The following is a 25,305-nucleotide window of genomic DNA, read 5'->3' on the forward strand; positions in this document are numbered from 1 at the left end:
ACTAGTTATACCTTTTACCTTGAGAAATGCAATGATTAAAACTCTCCATGAAACCCATACTCGTCAATTTGGAGTAAAGTATTTGGCCCAATACATCTAGTGGTCCCATATTAACAGGCAAATTTACTTTCACGGCATAAACTGCTCAGAATGTACAAAGACGGGTAAGAATTTTAAAAGTATAATTCTTAATTAGCAAATCAGTGAACTTCCCCCCTACTAAAATCAAACGAAGAACTCAACCTAGATTTTGCCGGACCTTTAGATTCATATTGGGGGTCCAACAAATACATTGTACTGTGCATCGATCGATTTTCAAAATTTCCTTCGGCAAAAATTACGTCATCTATCTCTTCAAAAACAATCATCGAATTCCTTCAAGGTTACATATTCTTACACGGTATACCTTATTCAGTTAGAGTTGACCACGCATCTTGCTTTACAAGTCAAAATTTTAAATTATTCTGTGACTCAAACAACATTAAAATAATATTTTGTACAGTAGGAGACCATCGCTCCAACGGATTAGTTGAAAAACTTGTACATACTGTAAAAATCAAATTGTTAGCTATGGCTCACGAAACACAAAAACGTACATTTTTGGAAACAACTGGCTTCCGGTAAACCATCCATTGGATTTTTAGACAAAGGGAAATCTTTACTATCTAAGGAAAGAGCGAAGGATTGGAATGCCGAAACGAAAGCAATAAAGGACTTACCTATTCCAAAAAATCTGAAAGAATTGAGATCATTTTTTGGATCTATAAATTAGTATATTAAATTCGTTCCGAATTTAGCTTCCACAGGAGTTCAGACCATACAAAAGCATTTGAAAAAATCAAGCAAGAAATCATCAACCTCACGAAAAATACCCATTTCTACGTAAAACGTAGAACTAGAGTAAAAACAGACGCTTCTCACAATGGGTTGGGGGCTTCCCTTAAACAACTCCACGGGGGTGATTGGAAAACTATTTCTTTTGCTTCACGGTTTTTAAACCCGCATGAGTCAAAATATTCCACAAACGAACTCGAACTGTTAGGAAGGAGTTGTCTGGGCCGTTGAACACTATAAAAATTACCTTTATGGATCAGATTTTGAAGTATTCACAGATCATAAAGCACTGCTTGCAGTCGTGTCAAGAAACCTTGGAAATAAAACGTATCATAGCAGACTAACAAGCTGGGTGGATAGATTACTACCTTTTAACTTCACAATTAAACACCTCGCTGGAAAAGATATGGGTTTCACTGATTTAGTTTCAAGAATTCCATCCAAATAAGCTTTACCGATATCACATTATGATGAAGAATTTGTAGTAGCAAATATCAACAAAAATTAATAAATCAATCAATCCGTCGGAGAAACAAAAAAAGACCTGCTCGGCCATTGGTTCAAACTTGGAAACTTCCGGTGACGCAAAATTACGTAATTACCTTATAGCGTCAGTATTAAAACTGATTAATTTGACTTTTCCAATTTGTTCATTTGATCACAATAGAACCGAGTTTTGTACTTCAAATTGCATTCCAACGAATTATTCCAACACTAATTCTTTAATTATTTCTATTTCTAATCCCGCATTTTTTATTTTTTAATTCTTAATTGTAGATTATTTAATTTATCTGTAGATAGAAAAATTGTAGATACTGTTAATATGGATAAATAAAAAAAATGTAATTAATCCCTCTACTTCCGGCATTTAAATATCCTTAGACTTCCCTCTATTGACTGATTACGTGAATCTTGTAAATAAATACTGTGAAAAATTGAACGTCCCTTGGATTTAAATACTATTTTTAATGCCAAGCTTGTAGCTCTCCTAATTGAAGATGACCCTATGTTGAGCCCTATCGTGAAAGCACTTCAAAATAAAGTTGAGACGATTAACGCGAATTCCCCTCACTTCAAACACTTTACCAGAGATTTACACGAACCCGATGGATTATTATACATGGAGGGTAAACTAGTTATACCTTTTACCTTGAGAAATGCAATGATTAAAACTCTCCATGCAACCCATACTCGTCAATTTGGAGTAAAGTATTTGACCCAATACATCTAGTGGTCCCATATTAACAGGCAAATTTACTTTCACGGCATAAACTGCTCAGAATGTACAAAGACGGGTAAGAATTTTAAAAGTATAATTCTTAATTAGCAAATCAGTGAACTTCCCCCCTACTAAAATCAAACGAAGAACTCAACCTAGATTTTGCCAGACCTTTAGATTCATATTGGGGGTCCAAAAATACATTGTACTGTGCATCGATCGATTTTCAAAATTTCCTTCGGCAAAAATTACGTCATCTATCTCTTCAAAAACAATCATCGAATTCCTTCAAGGTTACATATTCTTACACGGTATACCTTATTCAGTTAGAGTTGACCACGCATCTTGCTTTACAAATCAAAATTTGAAATTATTCTGTGACTCAAACAACATTAAAATAATATTTTGTACAGTAGAAGACCATCGCTCCAACGGATTAGTTGAAAAACTTGTACATACTGTAAAAATCAAATTGTTAGCTATGGCTCACGAAACACAAAAACGTACATTTTTGGAAACAACTGGCTTCCGGTAAACCATCCATTGGATTTTTAGACAAAGGGAAATCTATACTATCTAAGGAGAGAGCGAAGGATTGGAATGCCGAAACGAAAGCAATAAAGTACTTACCTATTCCAAAAAATCTGAAAGAATTGAGATCATTTTTTGGATCTATAAATTAGTACATTAAATTCGTTCCAAATTTAGCTTCCTTAGGAAGCCCAATTCGACCTCTGCTAAATAAGAAGTTGATTTTCCAGAGGAGTTCAGACCATACAAAAGCTTTTGAAAAAATCAAGCAAGAAATCATCAACCTCACGAAAAATGCCCATTTCTACGTAAAACGTAAAACTAGAGTAAAAACAGACGCTTCTCACAATGGGTTGGGGGCTTCTCTTAAACAACTCCACGGGGGTGATTGGAAAACTATTTCTTTTGCTTCACGGTTTTTAAACCCGCATGAGTCAAAATATTCCACAAACGAACTCGAACTGTTAGGAAGGAGTTGTCTGGGCCGTTGAACACTATAAAAATTACCTTTATGGATCAGATTTTGAAGTATTCACAGATCATAAAGCACTGCTTTCAGCCGTGTCAACAAACCACGGAAATAAAACATATCATAGCAGACTAACAAGCTGGGTGGATAGATTACTACCTTTTAACTTCACAATTAAACACCTCGCTGGAAAAGATATGGGTTTCACTGATTTAGTTTCAAGAATTCCATCCAAATAAGCTTTACCGATATCACATTATGACGAAGAATTTGTAGTAGCAAATATCAACAAAAATTAATAAATCAATCAATCCTTCGGAGAAACAAAAAAAGACCTGCTCGGCCATTGGTTCAAACTTGGAAATTTCCGGTGACGCAAAATTACGTAATTACCTTATAGCGTCAGTATTAAAACTGATTAATTCGACTTTTCCAATTTGTTCATTTGATCACAATAGAACCAAGTTTTGTACTTCAAATTGCATTCCAACGAATTATTCCAACACTAATTCTTTAATTATTTCTATTTCTAATCCCGCATTTTTTATTTTTTAATTCTTAATTGTAGATTATTTAATTTATCTGTAGATAGAAAAATTGTAGATACTGTTAATATGGATAAATAAAAAAAATGTAATTAATCCCTCTACTTCCGGTATTTAAATATCCTTAGACTTCCCTCTATTGACTGATTACGTGAATCTTGTAAATAAATACTGTGAAAAATTGAACGTCCCTTGGATTTAAATACTATTTTTAATGCCAAGCTTGTAGCTCTCCTAATTGAAGATGACCCTATGTTGAGCCCTATCGTGAAAGCACTTCAAAATAAAGTTGAGACGATTAACGCGAATTCCCCTTACTTCAAACACTTTACCAGAGATTTACACGAACCCGATGGATTATTATTCATGGAGGGTAAACTAGTTATACCTTTTACCTTGAGAAATGCAATGATTAAAACTCCCCATGAAACCCATACTCGTCAATTTGGAGTAAAGTATTTGGCCCAATACATCTAGTGGTCCCATATTAACAGGCAAATTTACTTTCACGGCATAAACTGCTCAGAATGTACAAAGACGGGTAAGAATTTTAAAAGTATAATTCTTAATTAGCAAATCAGTGAACTTCCCCCCTACTAAAATCAAACGAAGAACTCAACCTAGATTTTGCCAGACCTTTAGATTCAAATTGGGGGTCCAACAAATACATTGAACTGTGCATCGATCGATTTTCAAAATTTCCTTCGGCAAAAATTACGTCATCTATCTCTTCAAAAACAATCATCGAATTCCTTCAAGGTTACATATTCTTACACGGTATACCTTATTCAGTTAGAGTTGACCACGCATCTTGCTTTACAAGTCAAAATTTTAAATTATTCTGTGACTCAAACAACATTAAAATAATATTTTGTACAGTAGGAGACCATCGCTCCAACGGATTAGTTGAAAAACTTGTACATACTGTAAAAATCAAATTGTTAGCTATGGCTCACGAAACACAAAAACATACATTTTTGGAAACAACTGGCTTCCGGTAAACCATCCATTGGATTTTTAGACAAAGGGAAATCTATACTATCTAAGGAAAGAGCGAAGGATTGGAATGCCGAAACGAAAGCAATAAAGGACTTACCTATTCCAAAAAATCTGAAAGAATTGAGATCGTTTTTTGGATCTATAAATTAGTACATTAAATTCGCTCCGAATTTAGCTTCCTTAGGAAGCCCAATTCGACCTCTGCTAAATAAGAAATTGATTTTCCAGAGGAGTTCAGACCATACAAAAGCTTTTGAAAAAATCAAGCAAGAAATCATCAACCTCACGAAAAATACCCATTTCTACGTAAAACGTAAAACTAGAGTAAAAACAGACGCTTCTCACAATGGGTTGGGGGCTTCCCTTAAACAACTCCACGGGGGTGATTGGAAAACTATTTCTTTTGCTTCACGGTTTTTAAACCCGCATGAGTCAAAATATTCCACAAATGAACTCGAACTGTTAGGAAGGAGTTGTCTGGGCCGTTGAACACTATAAAAATTACCTTTATGGATCAGATTTTGAAGTATTCACAGATCATAAAGCACTGCTTTCAGCCGTGTCAACAAACCACGGAAATAAAACATATCATAGCAGACTAACAAGCTGGGTGGATAGATTACTACCTTTTAACTTCACAATTAAACACCTCGCTGGAAAAGATATGGGTTTCACTGATTTAGTTTCAAGAATTCCATCCAAATAAGCTTTACCGATATCACATTATGACGAAGAATTTGTAGTAGCAAATATCAACAAAAATTAATAAATCAATCAATCCGTCGGAGAAACAAAAAAAGACCTGCTCGGCCATTGGTTCAAACTTGGAAATTTCCGGTGACGCAAAAATACGTAATTACCTTATAGCGTCAGTATTAAAACTGATTAATTCGACTTTTCCAATTTGTTCATTTGATCGCAATAGAACCGAGTTTTGTACTTCAAATTGCATTCCAACGAATTATTCCAACACTAATTCTTTAATCATTTCTATTTCTAATCCCGCATTTTTTATTTTTTAATTCTTAATTGTAGATTATTTAATTTATCTGTAGACAGAAAAATTGTAGATACTGTTAATATGGATAATTTTTAAAAAAATGTAATTAATCCCTCTACTTCCGGTATTTCAATATCCTTAGACTTCCCACTATTGACTGATCACGTGAATCTTGTAAATAATTACTGTGAAAAATTGAACGTCCCTTGGATTTAAATACTATTTTTAATGCCAAGCTTGTAGCTCTCCTAATTGAAGATGACCCTATGTTGAGCCCTATCGTGAAAGCACTTCAAAATAAAATTGAGACGATTAACGCGAATTCCCCTTACTTCAAACACTTTACCAGAGATTTACACGAACCCGATGGATTATTATACATGGACGGTAAACTAGTTATACCTTTTACCTTGAGAAATGCAATGATTAAAACTCTTCATGAAACCCATACTCGTCAATTTGGAGTAAAGTATTTGGCCCAATACATCTAGTGGTCCCATATTAACAGGCAAAATTACTTTCACGGCATAAACTGCTCAGAATGTACAAAGACGGGTAAGAATTTTAAAAGTATAATTCCTAATTCGCAAATCAGTGAACTTCCCCCCTACTAAAATCAAACGAAGAACTCAACCTAGATTTCGCCGGACCTTTAGATTCATATTGGGGGTCAAACAAATACATTTTACTGTGCATCGATCGATTTTCAAAATTTCCTTCGGCAAAAATTACGTCATCTATCTCTTCAAAAACAATCATCGAATTCCTTCAAGGTTACATATTCTTACACGGTATACCTTATTCAGTTAGAGTTGACCACGCATCTTGCTTTACAAGTCAAAATTTTAAATTATTTTGTGACTCAAACAACATTAAAATAATATTTTGTACAGTAGGAGACCATCGCTCCAACGGATTAGTTGAAAAACTTGTACATACTGTAAAAATCAAATTGTTAGCTATGGCTCACGAAACACAAAAATGTACATTACGAAACGCCGTATCAAAACTTATCTGGAACCTACGATCCTCTTACCAATCAAAAATCAAATGCTGCCTCTTTGAAATTCATTTTAAAAGAAAACCAAACACAATTTGGAAACAACTGATTTCCGGTAAACCATCAATTGAATTTTTAGACAAAGGGAAATCTATACTATCTAAGGAAAGAGCGAAGGATTGGAATGCCGACGACAGAGTCAAAGACGGTTACAAGGACACCTTGATTTCCAGAAAAAAAACCATCAACAGAGAAGGGTTACGACACAGATTATGCCTCCACCTCGATAACTTCCACTACTAGATTACCACTTCAGAGTCCATTTAAAGGTAAAATCCTGCGGGAAACGAATGGGAGCATCAACGGAGACCCATTTTATAGAGAACCAAGCAAAAAGATTATAAATTCGTCTACTTCGACAGTAGAATTATCCGACGGAAAAATATTTCGAAAATCGGATATCGCTATCCCTAAATCAAAATCGGCTAAAATTAGATCTTTTATAGGCAACATTTCACTCCTTTATTTTCCTAACTTTAAGGTTGAAGTAGGTCAGAAGCGCGAGAATTCAAGACGACAAACCAAACCCCGAAAGCCATAACCCAGGACCCGACACCAGATCGAACTAGGATCATCGGACAACATGACAAGGAAACGTGTGTCGAGGCCCTCTTCAAACTCTACTCGGAGACAACCATCCCGGTCCAAGAAGACAACAACTCCTCCAATTTACCTCGCTTCGGAAGAATCTATGTTTATTCCCTCGGTTATTTCGGATACTAGTGACTGGGAATGGATAAGGTGAGGTTTCCCATGTAGAGACGTAGCCAGGGAACAATTATTTCTGACTCAGTAAAAACTCCAAACCAGGACGGTAACAGTCGTAATCTTTGCGCACCCAATAATAACCTTAAAGTTTAGATTTTAGAGGACATCACTATTCCAGACGGCGATCAACTAATCCAGTGTCCAATAAGCATCATTCCGGCGGAGACAAAATCCACACCGCAAGGTCAAAAGTCATCCACTCCGGCCGAATCTGAATCCTCCACACCCAAACAAATCTCTTCCTCGTCAACAGACGATTCCCTAAGACTGGCGATTGATAACTTCGAAGAACAATCAGAGCTTGATAGTGAACTTTTTAATACAGAACTAGAAAACTTTTTAAACTGTTATCGAAACTGTGAATGATAATGTTCGGTTTATATTTTGCTTTGGTGCTATTTCTTTTTCGGCTCTTTTTCAGATCCAAACTGATCCAAACTGATCTCCCCACCTTAACTTCAGAATTCATAGGTTTGGAATTCATTATTCAGCACAATAATCTTTCGGATTAGTTAAATCGTATTTACCTTATATCGTTTTACACCTCTCTGAGTGCAGTTATTTGTTTTAACCATACCATTCATACACCAACTCGTGTTAAGAAAAACCTCACATGATTAAGTTTCCTTTTTCTTTTCTCTCGGGCCAGATCCGCCGGATATTGGACATTATGATTTTAGGAAACAAATTCGCAATACCCTTAAGTGCTAATAATCGTATTGTAACCAGCTTAGTTGGTTTAGTTTCAGTACACTATCGGTGTCATAAATTAAATTTCTATTCCCCAAAAAGGGGGGAGAAAGGACGCAGTTAGTTAGTTACTAGTTAAGTGTACAATTTAAGTTTTTTCCTGCTTAGAGGAATGATGTTATTCTCAGTTTATTTTGCACTTACTGCAACTATTACGTAATCTGCTAACAGGTCAATTACTTATGATCTTCACTTTGCCATTCTCTCCGGCGGAGAGAATGATCTCTTCACTTTTTAATGTTTTAACTTTCGACTAATTCACTTTTATTCTTTTTTTCTTTTTAATTGTATAAAGTATATTTACCTACAACAAAGTAATTTTTTATCATGGCGCAGTCAAATTAAGAATCTAACGTGAGATGAATACCTCCATTTTGGCAGAAGTATACTGTAGATCCACCGATTACCTGGGAAGACTGGAGCGATCTTTTTCATTTAGCTATTATCGCCAAAGAAAACATAGATATTGAAAACCTATTAAATCCTTCGGAAAGATATCATCCACAACCTCCAACTTTGGAAAATCCGACGGACAACGAATCGGAAAACCAAAGAAAATCGAGAATCGACAGGAATATACAAGAACAAAGACGTTACGATAAGGAAGAAACGGCATCCATTAAAACAGAAACCAAAAAATTTGACCGAATGAGTATAGAGGAAGCCGATAAAAAATTACGATCAAGAAACGAAGGAAAAAGAATCTTCGGAGAAAAATTCACAAAGGTAAAAATCCTACAAACTTTATTTAAAGAGTTTTGGGAAATATCTAGCAACCGCTTTCGTCAGGAAGAAAAATGTCACATTCGAACGGCATAAATTGTTAAATCGAAAACAACGGGACAGAGAGTCACTCGAACAATTTTGGGGAGCCTTAGCCGAAATGGCCAAAAAGTGTGACTTAGCCGCGGGATAAGAGGAATGGATCAGGGATATCTTCATAAACAACATGAAAAATTACGACATCCAACGAAAACTCTTAAACGAAACTCTACCTCCACGAGAAGCACTTAATGTAGCACTCATTGACGAAAAGGGAGCTTTAAACCACCTGAAACTCACTGTCACATTCAAAATCTTTTATCTTCAAAATTTCAGAAATTTGGTTAAGTAAGTAATGTTTTTTCAGCTGGGAATTCAAATTTAAGTTCATTTTTGAAAAAAAAATTCGTTCACATTTTCCCTCTCGCCAATTGAATTTTCTTAGTAGAGGGTGTAATTATGTTTTGCAAACTGAAATCGATTTGAAATTACCCAGGATTCTAGAGTGAAACCACAAAAAAATAAGTGCTTTTAGCCTTAAAAAAACTGTTCTTCACACAAGAAAATCAAAAAATTACCCAAATAAAGGGTTTCTTTTTATTTTAAGAAATTGAAAGACAGTCGGAAGACAGAAGAAAACTGTTCAAGAACTCAAGGATACAGAAAAAATGCTGGTAATTTTTAGATTACATTAAGATCTTAAGACTTACGATCTTGAGACTTTTAGAATTTCCTTAACCCCTGCGATGACTGAAGCACTGATAAAACTCACGCAAGTTAAGAAAATGGATCAACGATTTTTTGTTTCAATTGGGTCTCTCATAATTACAAAACCAAAGGGTCTAAATACGAGGAAATTTCCATGAACTCACCAGCAAATAAAACTCGATTTTAAAAAGGTGCTCTGGAAACCGTATAACTTTCTTTTGGAGCAAAGAAATTCATATGGTCGCTTTTGAAATCTGCAGGTATGATTACCCGCAGAGCGTATCCTAGTTCTGGTGTTGCTAGTAGTTTTAGCACATCATAGTATTAACAAAAACTAGCAGATTAAACAGCTCGCTTGGTTGCAATAGTTTTGCAGACCCATCCAATCTAAAGTCCATGTAAAATGAAAACTTTGGTTTTAGTTATATAGTATCTTGGTATGCCATCAATGTAGAGGTCAATTTATTTTCATGTAACATACTTCTTTTACTTACAAGTTTAATGATATCATCAAAAACTCAACCACCTTATAAACCAGCTTGAAAATTTTTTGTTGCCGCGGAACTCATAGCTCAAAATGGAGGCCGAAAAATTTTCAGCGCTTGACAAAAAGAGCTACCAAAACAAAATTCATTAATTGTTTCGTTTTCAGAGCTATAGAAAACTTCTTTAAGATCAAACTTTGAGTGACATGAATTGACAGCAAAAATAGAAACAAAACTGCTCGTATCAGGGTGGAGCCCTTAAAGTTCCAGCTGCGTTTTAAAGTCTATGGAGTAGTGCTGGTTTTGAAGAAAGGATGAAATTTAAAACAAAAACTGAAAAAAACGTCTTATATTTTATTTCAAAATCATCCCTCCACGCTATGTAATGTATTAAGTGGGGCCTAGGAAATTAGACGACAAGCAAATGAGACGACCGTAATAAAACGGAAATTAGACGATAACTATTTGTAAGGTTAGACGATTAAGAACTGGGCTAACAATATTTTTTGTTTTGAAGAAAGTAAAACAAAAAAAGAGTAGATCAAAAACTATTCTAAAACTTTAAATCGAAAAATAAATATGATTTTTGAAAAAAATAAATTATAGAAATGTTATATTAAAAACCTGATTTGTGGTTGGACAACCAGTATTTACTCAACCAAAAGTTAATTTGAGTCTCTAACCAAATTTAACACAATTTGCACGCAAGTTATCTTATAAATTTTGTTATTTTCTGATCGTCTAATTCGTTTTTTTGTCTAACTTCCTAGACCCTGTATTAAGTAATTACATCTCGCATTAGCAGATTATTAAATAGATCAAATATATTGACTCAAATTAAGTTTCGAACGATTTCTAAGACGGGTTAATTCTCCGCTAACGCGTTATTAGCACGAAATATGTCGCGCGTAATTTATTACAAATTGGCAATTTTCCAACCCAAATTGGCATCTTTGCGAAAATTATCAACAATAAATTGAATTCAGTACAACTTTATCGTTCGAATTGTATGAAAAGTTTTGTTCAAAATTGCTAGTTAAAAGGACAAAATTTGTCTGCAAAAAAAAACTAAGAAAAAAAATGAATCTTTATTTCATCAGTTTAAAGTTCATAGTTTTTGTCTATGTTTCATTAACCAGAAATTATTAGAGACCAAATAAAGGGCAATCGGAACTTTCAGGGCTTTGCAGTGACACGATATATATACGCATGTTTTGATATATACGCATGTTTTGCGCGTCTTCAACCATGAGAGAGCAATCAGTAGCCCCATTGTGTTTGTCATCCGGCATGGATAGATAAAATTCCATATAAAACTTTTATATATCATTTATGTTTTGATTTTATATAACATTAATGTGTAGTGGTCGGTTGACCTTGATAACAAGGACGAGAACGGCGTCTAAAGAGAACTATGGTTCAGAACGTAAATAAACGTTACATAAACAGGTTGCTTTAACTTCTTCTCTCTCAAACTCGACATTATCTATCCATACGGATTCAAGGATTAACAGTTCATACCTTGAGGACATAGCGGTATGACATGGCGCAGTCAGCAGGATTTTCGAAGAATCCACTCAACATAAACCCATTTTGGGGACCGGCATAGGCCGAACCTCCATTAGAGTGGACAAAATGGGCGGCAGTACTGGAAATGGTAGTATTCGCGAAAGACGGCGTCGAGATTCGAAGTCCACTACGAACAAGACCACAACTAGTAGAGCCATCTGAACCAGCATACGAGGTCGAGATAACCGGCGAAACGGAAGCCCAAAGAAAAAACCGCGAGGTGCGAAACCAAGAAAAAAGAGTTGGCTGGGAAAACCTCGTGATAAAAGGGCGGGAAAAAAGAGTTCTGTGTAATTCATTCAGATGGGATGAAGCGGACCCAAAAGTGCGCAGGTATCTTTGCTTGTGTCTCGGCGCTGACGAACAACGCCAAATACAACAAAAACGACCTAATATGCAGCTGCACACGGTATCTACGCAACAATTCATGACTGTTTTAGAGGATATATTCGTCACGACACGTATAATAGCTTTTGAAAGGTATAATTTTGTTTTTCGAAAACAAAAGAAAGCAGAAAGCTTAGAACAAAATTATGCTGACCTAGCTTCACGGGCCGATTGCGGCGACTGAGAAAGTGAGTGGGTAAGGGACATGTTTACCGCTCACATGAACAACGAAGGACTTGTTAGCACAAACACGTATCCCACAGGTGGCATACGAATACGCAATTCGACATGAAAAAGGAATAGAACACAGTCGTACAAAGAAAACAAATCCAACCGGAAGTCAAACAGTGAACCCAAAACAAGAACCAATACATTATGTTAATACACATGGCAGTAAAACCAACAGTACAACAGAACAATCAGCGAGGTCGGGGCGGTTTTCGCGGCCAACCGTATCCTTGTGGATCACAAAACACATGGGGTCAGCAAAATGAACAACAACGAAACAAGAGTTCCAAACATTATTTCAAGTGTGGAAATCAATATGGTACGAATCATCTACAATCTTGTCCGGCAAAAGACAAAATTTGCTAAAAATGGGCAAAACGCGGACACTTTGCAAAAGTTTGCCGTTCTACAAACGTAAATTACCTAAAAAATACAAATGAGGAACAGCAAGAGGAAACAGAAATAGAGAGCACGGAAACGGATACCGACCCGGTTGCATATGCTGAGTTCACCACAAACAATGGTTGGGAAAACTATCAAATAGACGAATTTTCCGTAATGGCAATATCGGAATCATTCGAAATCAAAACCACAAAAACAATATCGGAAGACGACTTAAATGACCACATTGTTAAATTGAAGACGAATACAACAGAACTATTCGCGATTGCTGACTCAGGCAGCCCGATGTCTTTTCTAAAAGAAAAAACCGCTCAACGAATACAACAAAATGATCAAACGGCAGTGTTCAAAAACATCCCCCGGAGGTTAAAGCCAGAAATTTAGCATGTAGCAAGTTACAACGGTGAATCAATACATCTTAAAGGAAGGCTAATAGTTACGATTGAGTCGAGATGATGGAAAGTACAAACAGCTCCATTCATTATAGTAGACAACCACAAAGCAAAAATAAAAGGACGGAACCGGCATTAAACTAATTCAGGACAAACAAACAGAAAAGGACACTCACAGTACAACGAAGCGACGAATCAAACCATGAAATTAAACAATGGGTCAAGGATAATTTTCAACGATTATGCGTACGAATAGGAAAGTCAAAACACCACGTAATGAAAACACAGTTTAATAAAGACTTTGAACCGGTACAACAAAAAGGGCCGACGTATACCAATACATCTACAAGAAACGATCGAAGCGGAACTTAACAAGTGATTGATCAAAATCACATTATCAAGCTCGATAAGTGCTCAGACAAACAATTTATCAGACCAATAGTTATCACAGTCGAAAAGGACCAAACGGTTAAACTGGCCCTAGATTCCAAAAAGATTAACAAATACATACACAAAAACAAATATCAAATGCCAAACAAAGATCCCCTTCTGAACAATATCGCACAAGTGGTGAAATCAGACAAGTCAAATCAGACACTATTCACTACACTCGATTTACGATACGCATATTCACAAATCCCGTTGGATAAAACAACAAGAGAACAATGCAACTTCAGTCTCATTGGCAAAAATGCTACAGGAAAATACCAATTCCAAACACGATTTGACGGCCTTACGGATATGCCGACAGAGTTTCAAAAAGGAGTGGATTTAACACTCACAAATTGCAATAATACTTACGCATATCTAGACGATATTCTAATCGTAATGAAAGGAACGATAGAGACAAATCGCCAAAAACTCCAAACGGTGCTAACAAAACTTGACGAGGAGAATCTTGCAATGTCGTTAGACAAGTGTAAGTTCGCATGCAAGCAAGTTGAGTGGTTACGTTTCACTATCAACAGTGAGGGAACAAAACCACTTATAAAGAAAACTGAAGCAATTGAAAAATTATCGCCTCCCAAAACGTTCAAACAACTTAAGAGTTTCATGGGTTCAATACACCATCTTACAAAATACATACCAAATTTAGAACAAACAGCGGCAGCTCTGCGGCCGCTCTTAAAGAACACTGAAAAGAACAGACCTATTAATTGGTTACCTGAACATAACTTAGCTTTCAAAAACATTCTACAGCTGGTAGCAAAAATAACACAAAATTAACACTTCGACCAACATTTAGACACTCGCATCGTCTGTGATACATCTAAAACAGGTTTAGGAGCGGCATTAGTGCAACACTCAGCAGAAGGTTGGATGGCTATAGCATATGCGTCACGATTTTTAAACTCCCTTGAGGAAAAATATTCAGTCAACGAACTAGAAATATTAGGAGTCGTTTGGGCAATTGAACACTTCAAATACTATCTGTACGGCAAACATTTCACCGTCATCACCGACCATCGAGCTTTAATCAGCGCTTTAAGCCCCAGCGAACGATCAAAGACAAGTCAAAGCCGACTAACCCGCTGGATTGAAAAATTAATACCATTTCATTTTGATATTAAACTCGCAGGGAGTAAAATGGGCTTACTAGACTATATGTCACGAAATCCGGTTGGATTACCAATACCCCTCAGCGAATACGATGAGGAAATTGTAGTTGCGGCAATTAACACATTCATAAACAACCTAGAAATGATTGACAATGTCATTTTAAATCAGTTGGCCAGTCAAAAAAAGCACCATTTGATCTGATCAAAAAGCGCGCGGAAAATAAAGAGTTTTTAGATGCTAGAACAAATGCTCAATTAACAACTTAACATTCCAAACATTCCGTCAGCGGTCAATTGCTACCCAAAAACAGAATTCAGTCTAACTCAATTTCTGTTCAAAATTAGTCAACTCTCTCGCATTCAAAAAATCTCAACTGCAACAAGGCATTGATCAACGCAATCAAGTTTAAAACAATGGGCAAAACAGACACGAAAAACTTCTCAGGCGGATTCATTCGGGCAGAGTTGAAAACCACGAAACCAAGCGGTCGTACAGTTTCGGTTGACTGGAGAAACACATCCGATCGGGAAGAAAGCCTTTCCGACCCGAGGTGGCACAAGCGACCACCAACCAAGGACAAACAGACGAGGAAAACTAAATCATCGCCACAATCCACAACAATCGCGCAAGTGGCCGACGCAAGAGAATTGATCACAAAACCGAAACATTCCAATTTTCCAAAAATCATTTTTGGAGACAGCTCGACATCAAAACCAACCGTGGTGGAAAGAAACAGTTCACAAACGACTAAACGACAAACTGAAACAGCGCGATCAAACATATCTACACAAACAACGATAAACACAGAGGTGGAAAGTCGAACAACTAAGTCAACTACAGCTACACATACAAACAACAATACAAGAGACGTTCCTCTACTGGAAAAGGAGATATGGGTCAGCCGCGTGGACCCCAGCGTATGTTTGCAAGAGGAAGCAACACCCGATGTGGAGCCCTTGAAGATGACAACTTCGTCACAGCTAGAGGCCAGCCACAACGAAATAATGGATACCGTCGTGGCCACAGTGGAGAAAGCCACCAAAACCGAAGAGGACACGCCGCTATTTCGTCGGAAACTCCAGAAAGTAATGGGAATTCCATTCGTCGCCGCAGCCACCAAGAAGGACAAAAACCTGCGTTCACTGATAAACTTTGTAAAAAAGCGGGATTCGGACGCCATCAAAAACTCCTACGGACAATATTGGTTCAAAATTCGGAACCGACTACATGTCCGAGAGGATTGCCTACTCATCGATGAAAGAATCGTAATTCCCTCAAAACTACGACAGACAGTACTTGACAGTCTTCACCTAACCCATCCGGGATCCGCAGCCATGTTGGATTTGAGTCACCATGTTTAGTTCCCGCACATCCACCGTTCAATTGTGCAAATGGCACAAAACTGCAAACAATGCACAGAGCAAGGTAAAAATTTAAAACCCATCTTAGGAAAGAAACTTTCATTCCAAATGAAACCGGTAGTCGAACCTAATGAGGGAGTTCAATTAGACTTTGCGGGGCCCTTACCGGACGAATTAAATAAGGATGCATACATTTTAGTTGCGACAGATAAGTGGTCAAAGTTCCCGACAGCAAAAACTGTATCAATTACAACAGCAGATATTGCAATCAAGTTCATGCAAAGATACATCTCGAACAACGGGGTACCGAGAAGATTAAGGTGTGATCAAGCACAAACATTCAGGGCGAAAAAATTCCAAATTTTCTGTAGGACAAACAATATAAAACTACTTTTCGCACCCGTAGAAGATCACAGAGCCATAGGGGTTGTTGAAAGAATGATCCAAACAATAAAACGTAGACTAGCGGTAATGAAAATAGACCAATCAAATACACCATATAAGCTAGCTTCGGATGTCGCAGAAATATTAAAAACACTAAGAATCACACCACACGGTGTCACAAAAATTTCCCCTTTTGAGGCACATATGGGTAGAAAACCAAATACCCCATTATCGAACATAGCCACGAAGAGCTCACCTAACAATCTAAACTGGGAGAGAACAAAAAATTCATGTTTAGAGCGAAAGAACCTTACGAAGCCACCTTTGCCAGCAGAAGCTATGCATGACCTCGGGCGATGGTCAGAAGATGAAGTTCAAATCCGAAAGAAGGGATCACCACCTAGAGTCTCACATAAACCACTACCAAGGACGCTCAGAAACAGGCATTCACCAACACAGCCAGAAACAGGTGCATACTCAAAACCTATAGAACTAGCTAAGAACAAGCTTAACATAAGATATAAGAGAGTGCAACGAACAACCGACAAAAATATCGAAAAAAACGCATAGAACAAGTGGCACAAAAAATCATTCGGTTAGCAACAAAAGTAAAAAAACCCAAAAACGTTTGAACAAAAATATTAAATCATAGATGGAAAAATTCTAACCTACACACCACACACTGCTTGGGTACAAACTTTTGGCAAACAACAGAGGTTACTAAGATATAGCGGAACCGCATTTGTTCCTAACCCGGTAATATACGGACCTTGCAGACCTACTCGTTTAAGCGACTATGTTGCTTACAAATCCGCACGGAGAACATGACCATGCTTGCGTTTCATAGACATAAAAGATCCGCAAGCTCCACAACATCCCATGTTCAAGGAGGATACCACAACGGCGCTCCCATCCAAACTAACAATGCATGAGAAGTCAGCACAGAGCCAGGGCACAAGCAAAGTCAGTCCCACGAAAAGAAAAGCGTTAGGAAAACGGATTGGAAGAAAACCAGTAAGAAAACTGCAAACGCCAAGAGGGATGAGCCTCCAAATTGAGATTGAACAGAAAAACATTAAGGCAGAAAAAGAAGATGATTTGTCGCCAACATCGGAGGTAGTGATAGACCTAACTTCACCAGCGGAAGCAGAAGATGAAACGATGAAAAATGACGACATATTTTGCGTTAACACGAAAGACATAGAAACAAGGCAAGGACATGTAGACGAACAAACGAATAATGAAGAAGAACACGGAACAATAGATGACAACATTGACAACAACACCAAAAAAACAAGAGGGGAGAAATGAATAACCAACGCAAACAGTCCTACGGGGACTTAAAAACTCAATTAAACTTTATCAATTATCACTAGGAGGGGGAATGTCATCCGGCATGGATAGATAAAACTCCATATAAAACTTCTTATGTATTTATATATCATTTATGTTTTGATATTATATAACATTAATGTGTACTGGTCGGTTGACCTTGATAACAAGGACGAGAACGGCGTCTGAAGAGAACTATGGTTCAGAACGTAAATAAAAGTTACATAAACAGGTTGTTTTAACTTCTTCTCTCTCAAACTCGACATTATCTATCCATACGGACTCCAGGATTAACAGTTCATACCTTGAGGACATAGCAGTATGACATGGCGCAGTCAGCAGGATTTTCGAAGAATCCACTCAACATAAACCCATTTTGGGAACGAGCATCGGCCGAACCTCCATTAGAGTGGACAAAATGGGCGGCAATACTGGAAATGGCAGTATTCGCGAAAGTCGGCATCGAAATTTGAAGTCCCCTACGAACAAGACCACAATTAGTAGAGCCATCTGAACCAGTAAACGAGGTCGAGATAACCGGTGAAACGTAAGCCTAAAGAAAAAACCGCGAGGTGCGCAACTAAGAAAAAAGAGTGGGCTGGGAAAACCACGTGATAAAAGTGCGGGGAAAAAGGAGTTCTGTGTAATTCATTCAGATGGGATGAAGCGGACTCAAAAGTGCGCAGCTATCTTTTCTTGTGTCTCGGTGCTGAAGAACGACGCCAAATGCAACAAAAACGACCTAATATACAGCTGCACACGGTATCTACACAACAATTCATGACTGTTTTGGAGGATATATTCGTCACGACACGTATAATAGCTTTTGAAAGGTATAATTTCATTTGTCGAAAACAAAAGAAAACAGAAAGTTTAGAACAATTTCATGCTGACCTAGTGGAACTAGCTTCACGGGCCGATTGCGGCGACTGAGAAAGTGAGCGGGTAAGGGACATGTTTACCGCTCACATGAACAACGAAAGAATTGTTAGCTCAAACACGTAACCCACAGGAGGCATACGATTACGATGATATCATTTTTGTGAAATAGGTGAAAAAAAGGTCAGATTTTGCTTTTTCATTTGCCATGGAAAAAACTGAACCGCAAAATTTGTTTCCTTTTTTTCTGTGATAACTAGGACACCATTCGCACTAAAAATAGGACTAATCCAGTTCCTTTTCATGGTAAATTATAGGCAAAACTTCGACCAGCTTGGCATCATCTCACAAACCACAGGATTGAGCTGAATTGTAAACAATGGCCCGTTATTGACTTTTTATGTGTGATGGGATCAAGTTAACATCTGCCACTTCTAACTAGACCAAGTTAAGATCTTCCTCGACATTTAATTTATAGTAAATTGGCTCAGCACTGCGTTAAAATTCTCACTTCTTAATGGCTGAAAAATTTTGTTTTGAGCCAAGTTAACATCCCCCCCCCCCCCCTAAATCGCTTTAGTTGGAAGATGTTAATTTGATCCATGCGATTTATAGCAACGATATGTTTGATATGTTTCGACTGTGCTCGACCCAAAACTCTGTCTCGACTAGTCTTTCTCGGTCGAGCACTGACCTTGAAAGTCGAAGCATAATCAGCACCTCGACCCGGAAATGATTTGAGATCTACTTGACAACCCACTTTTCGATTGTCATGTAGATTAAGTTAGTCGAACTTTCGTCCAATCAGAAACCAGCAAAATTAATATATTCTCAAAAGAAAGCTCTAGCGCTAATTTACAGCTGCTTTTATCTACAGGGATGGATATTCTTTAGTAGCTCCCTAGCCAATCAGGGCAGGTTATCTTGCAAGACCTAGCAAGATGACCCTCATTTGCAAGAATCTTGCAAGATCCCCTTCCTTGATCGACTAGAGAGATACCATAGGGGGGGGGGGGGGTGTTGAGCAGATGCATGATTTGTTACCTTTAGGATGGTGGGTGCGACTGGATAAGTGGATCCTTGAATTGTATCAGCAGTTGGGCTGTAGAGGGTCTCTGTGGGGAAGGGACAGTCCAGAGTGGCTCTCACGATCATTGCGTAAGAAGAAGACGGGGAGAGACCAGTGAATTCGTGGCTGCTTGACGAGTCCGCAGTCCCAAACGTCCCCGTTGCCAGTCTGCCCTCTACCGCTGCATGCAAACAAAAAACAAAATTACAATTTTGGCTGTTTTTGAATCTTCATAACAATCTTTAGCTTCCCTGCCGTCTTGCCTCCCCCTTCCCCGCCGTCTTCACCCCCCCCCCCCCCTTCCAATAGCACAAAAACTGGATTTTGTGCTCGAGCCACTGAGTTTGTAAGGTTGTATGTATGAAGAATCTGTTTGGAAATTGGTATTTATCATGCATAGGAAAATTCATAAGACCCGAAACTTAGAACCTTTAAGTTTAATATGATAAAAATCATAGTTTGCTACAAGTTATCCCTCCCCCCCCCCCTTAGCTCACATGTAACTTCTCCAGTGGTGTCGTATGTAACTGTGATGGAAGTGGTGGTTGACCCATTCACTGCCACATTGGTCGGCTTCGCTGGCAGACTACAGGCCGGCGTCAGATCAGTCTCGTCTCCTTGGATCTCGTTGTTGTAGCCGTGTGCCACATACACGTAAGTCGTACCTGCAAACAGACCAGACCAGAGCATTTAAAAAATAAGTTTTTTTTCCTTTGCCGCTCTAAAAAAATATGTTTACGATTTTCCACGAGGCTAAAACCTGCCTTTTCATCTTTTTTATTTGCTTGTGGTTTTTTGTTTTTTGCTCCGCGTACGAAGAGTGTGATGGAGCATTTCTGCTCGCGCATATTTTTGTTTCTCCGGACCAACTAGTATTTCTCACAATCAGATTTTTTTCAAGTTAGAGTTTTTTCTTGAACGTCGTGTGATGATAGAGCTATACAAACGGTGCGTATTCATAGGTTCCAAAATCAAAAATCAGTCCCATAGGTTCCAAAATAAAAAAGCAGTCGCATAAGTTCCAAATCTTTTCAATTGGTCAAAAGACTAAATTAGCCGAGTCTCGGTTTAAGGTAGCCGGTGGGCGCGCTATGCGCGCGTCGCCGCTTTGCGGCGATAACCGGCTCTAAATTTCGTATAGAGTCCTACCCTTTGGTGGCAAGCTCGCAACACGTTGGCGCGGCTGCGGCGGTCACTATTCTGCAGCTTGAGTTTATACTGGTTGAACAGTAAACAATCGATCCATAAATTCGTTGGCTCAAATTTCAACCAATCAGAATTCAAGAAGATACATTTTGGAACTTATGCGACTGATTTTTTATTTTGGAACCTATGAATATTGGAACCTATGGGAATTCACCATACAAACGCGTGGAAAATTAGTGTACAAAGTTCCCCCTTATTTTCAATGGTCGGAACAAAAATTCTGCTCTTCACTTCGTTAATTGGAATCCGCAAAACAACAACAGGCAAACAATGAAAAAGGTCTTAAAAACTTTTAAATGAGCAAGTCACATCAAACTCTATCTGCTATTTTAATGTCTCTCATAATGTTTTTGACATGAAAAAAAAACAACACAAGCGAAAACTAGCTCCCTTGACAAACTTGTAACACTAGCCTGACATAAAGCCAATGCTTAGAAATTGCCAATGCTATGCTGCAACAGAGGCACCAGATATAATTAGACTCACATTTTGCTTGTAATAATCTGGAATATACTGAGCTTAAGACCCCGAAAGGAAATTTACATGTAATGAATCGGAAAAAATGAAAACAAATTTTGAATCAATTATGGATTTTGAAAAAAAGCCAGATGTATTGAGTGTGAAAGTTTCTGAAATAAAATTTTTATTTTTGCACTGTTGTTTGAAACACAGAGTTTTGTTTCGGTTCCTTTGATGAACCAAAATGCATCAATTGTGTTAACTTAATTTTTATCGGTTGTGAAAGCGATAAAAAAAATAATTAGGTTTAAAAAAATAATAGCCGTATTATTACACTGCGCTTGCTTAAACGCGCAAGTGTAAACAAAAAAGTTTTTTTTTTCCCGAAAATTATAAACCCTATATGGTATACATTGTGCTAAAAAAAAGTAGACGCCCTGGTCAGAAACCGACCTCTGAACTATTAAACGTCAAGCATGTGCGATAGCACTAGATCAATGGGCAGCTGAACTATAATCATAGCTAATCGAATATTGGTAAAAAGTATTGAACGCAGGTAAACAAAAACAACACTGACTTTCTTGAAAAAATCTCAAAATTTGAATTTCAAAGAAAAAACTGAAGGTGCCTTTTAAAGACTTAGAGTTTCTAGAACAGTTTTTGATTGGCGCTTTTTTGATAACATGAACCCAATTTGAGAAAACTGGATCAACAGGTAAAATTTTAATTCCGCTGGGAAATCTCAAAAGTTAATTCCTCTTTCGAAACTAGAAATAGATCACGTTTTTTGCGCCATTTCTACGTTTGTATTTGGAGATTACTTTTTAAGTCACTTTCAGCAGATGAATTTCAATTGAACTCAAAAAGTGCATTACACCTAAGTGCATCAATATTGTAAGACTTTTTCCTGAAAAAAAAAACAAATCAGCAAGACCTATATAAGAGTCGTCACTACGTTAATTACTCTGAAAAACGTTTCTCAACTTTTCCAACAGATTTGTGAGAAAAAGCATTTAGTAAAAAGCATAGGCGCCAATTATTAAAAACTCCCGCTTGAACGTGTAATAAAATTGGGTTTTCTAATTCTAATTTAGGAACATATCCAACTGACACAAGGAACGCAAGGAAACTGAAAAAAACCGATTTGATTTTTGAATAACCTTCAATCTTCACTTTTTCGTTAAACTTAACCCAATTTGGGTGATCGGTTGCCAAATTCCGCTGGGAAATCTGATAATTAATTTCCATTTTGGAAACTAGAAGTCGATCACGCTTTTTGTGACATTTACAGTTCAGCTGTTCGATAGTGGAGTTTACCTTCCTTTTAACAATAGAAATGCATTGAACTTAAAAAGAAATCACAAGTCAAACCGCGAGAAATCAAAATTCAGCGTGAAAAAATTTTAAGACTTTTTCCTGAAAAAGAAACATATAAAAATCAGCAAGACCTGTATAAGAGTGTTCATTACGTTCATTACTCGTAAAAGTATTCAAAAAATAAATTTTATTTTGAGAATGGAATAATTATAGAAGAACAGACAGGGGCGGATCTAGGATTTTCTCGAGGGGGGGGGAGGATTTTCAAAAAAAATTCGAAAATTTTGACGACCTTTTTTTTTTAGGTCGACCAAATTGATTTTTCGAGCTCTCCCAAAGCATTGTTTTGCCCCTATTTTGCAAAATTTTCTGCGCGGCAGGCAAATTTTTGAAAAAACAGTCAAAAAAGCCGATTTTGGGCACTTTTTGAAAAATTTTGACAAAAAATTGCATTTAGTTTGGCGCGCGCTCCCCCTCAGAGTTAGTATATATTGGCGTCGAAGGCGCCTTTAGGAAAATTTTAGGGTCGGTCGACCAAAAATGGATTTGTGAAAAAGTATCAAAGGGGGGACCCCGCCCCCGCCCCCTTCCCCTAAATCCGCCCCTGAGAACAGAAGAACCATTTTAAATCGAACACAAATTAATTTAATCGATTTGAAACTTTATCAAAAAATTATGCGTATGAGAATTGAGTACTGGTACTTATTACTGTAAATGGACTAGCCTGGAGTTCTGCCGGAGTCTATGTGTGAGTCACCGTTCTTCAGGTCCGTTGCGATCACGGTTCCGTCGTTGCGAGAGATGGTGATGTTGGTGACCTAGCAGAACAACACGTTAGCTAACATATAACAACAACTGCAAGTTACATAACTATTTAAGATCAACGCGCAAGTTACATAACTATTCAAGATCAACGCGCAAGTTACATAACTATTCAAGATCAACATCAACAAGCTAGCTAAATCCCGGACCGAAGGTTCATGGATAAAAATCGATTATAATGGATTTTTGTTGACTTAAATGTTATCTATATAATCAATAATCATGGCAAATTCAGACAATGTAATGGATTTTTAAAACATTTTAATCGATCATTTTCGAAAATTGAAAACTCCATTATAATTGATTATAATGAATTTTTGTTTTCAATGTAATGGTTTATTTTTTTGTACATCAAATCCATGAAAATTGATTAAATTTTGTATATAATGACCCTAATGTTTGCAACTTCCTGCAAAACTCGAACGAAAACGTTCATCCAGGGGCAGCCAATATGCAGTAAATTTGGAGAAGCCAATATGTTTGACCAGTTTTTGACGGCAGTTTAACGGCATTTTTGACCAGTTTTTTTTCAATAAATTTGTCTGCAGCGCTGAAAACTTGGTCGAAATACGGTCTTTTTAGTGTCGTAAGAGTGCTCGGAAAATCAATTGGCCGACGTCCCCCCATTAAACGCGGGTGAAGGAAAAAGTTAAAGTTTAGCGAGTGAAAAAAAACTTACTTAAGTTTAACACTATATGAAAAAAAGTAAACAGCCCACCGAACGATTTTAATATATGGATTATAATCCATTATTATCGAATAAAATTGATTATTTTTCTTTTGAAAATAAGTTTTTTGAAAGTAAGTTGGAAATAATTGATTATAATCGATTATATTTGGATTTTAAGGCTTAAAAACAGTATCATTATAATCCATTATTTGATATTTTATAGAGACTGACAATGAAAAATAAACGATTATTATCCATGAAACTTAGTACGGGATAACTATTCAAGATCAACAAGCAAGTTAAGATGGTAGATTACCATTCCAACAAGCCATAAAGTATTATTATTATGCAGCATAACAGCAGTTTTTATTAGCCAATTATAAGCCGAAACTAATTGATATTCAATAGACTTTCGTTTTTTGAAATGTTTTCGAGTATTCTGGAGACAATTTGTTTTGATGTGATTTTTTTTGGATTGTCTGTTATGACGTTCAGCAGACACATCGTAACAATTATGAAAATGGATGTTGAAACATGGTACTTGGTTATTACTGTAATTTGACTACCACTGAATTAAGTACCGAAATTTGCCATCTATTTTAAGAAACTTAACTTGAGAGTATCCTCGAAGCTCATTGAACAGCGTTTTAAACAGTTCACAAAAAAATTCAAACATGGTGAGCATTTCTTGCTTTTCCATAAATTAACGAAACTGCTCGTAATAGGGCAAGGCCTTGAATGTTCCGATTGCATTTTACAAATAAAAGTAATTGCGACCGCATTTTAAATAAAAATAAATAAAACAAAATATTTGATAAAATTTTCAAAAAAATAACAGAAAAATCTTCAAAATTAGTTTCTGATCTTTTTATTTAAAATTCAGCCCCCCACATGCTATGCAAGTGATATATTGGTCTTGAACAAACCAAAGAGCATACCTCAATCCATTTTGGATCGATCTGCATATTAAATTTCCTCTTACTCATTAACAGCACGAAATATATCGCTCGTTAAAAGTCCCACATTGGCAATCTTTAAACCCGCATAACTTCACGAAGATGATCACCGGTGAAAAAAATATTAGTCAAAAATTTCTATTTAAAAACGTGTTAGTTGAAAGTTGTCTGGAGAAAAAGAC

General features: G+C 37.0%; 1 protein-coding gene across 1 annotated transcript in view; it reads right to left on the reverse strand.

Annotated features, from left to right (window-relative positions):
* The window catches only part of LOC134854451 (uncharacterized), a 277,410-nt gene that overhangs the window by 47,740 nt on the left and 204,365 nt on the right, over positions 1–25,305 (reverse strand). The window contains exons 51-53 of the mRNA XM_063870705.1: positions 23,400–23,493; positions 20,191–20,358; positions 19,669–19,874 (exon numbers count right to left, since the gene is read on the reverse strand). Of these exons, the coding sequence (XP_063726775.1) occupies positions 19,669–19,874; positions 20,191–20,358; positions 23,400–23,493 (468 nt within the window). The remainder of the gene's footprint in view (positions 1–19,668; positions 19,875–20,190; positions 20,359–23,399; positions 23,494–25,305) is intronic.

This window comes from Symsagittifera roscoffensis, chromosome 9, assembly GCF_963678635.1.
Source record: "Symsagittifera roscoffensis chromosome 9, txSymRosc1.1, whole genome shotgun sequence".
Taxonomy (NCBI): domain Eukaryota; kingdom Metazoa; phylum Xenacoelomorpha; order Acoela; family Convolutidae; genus Symsagittifera; species Symsagittifera roscoffensis.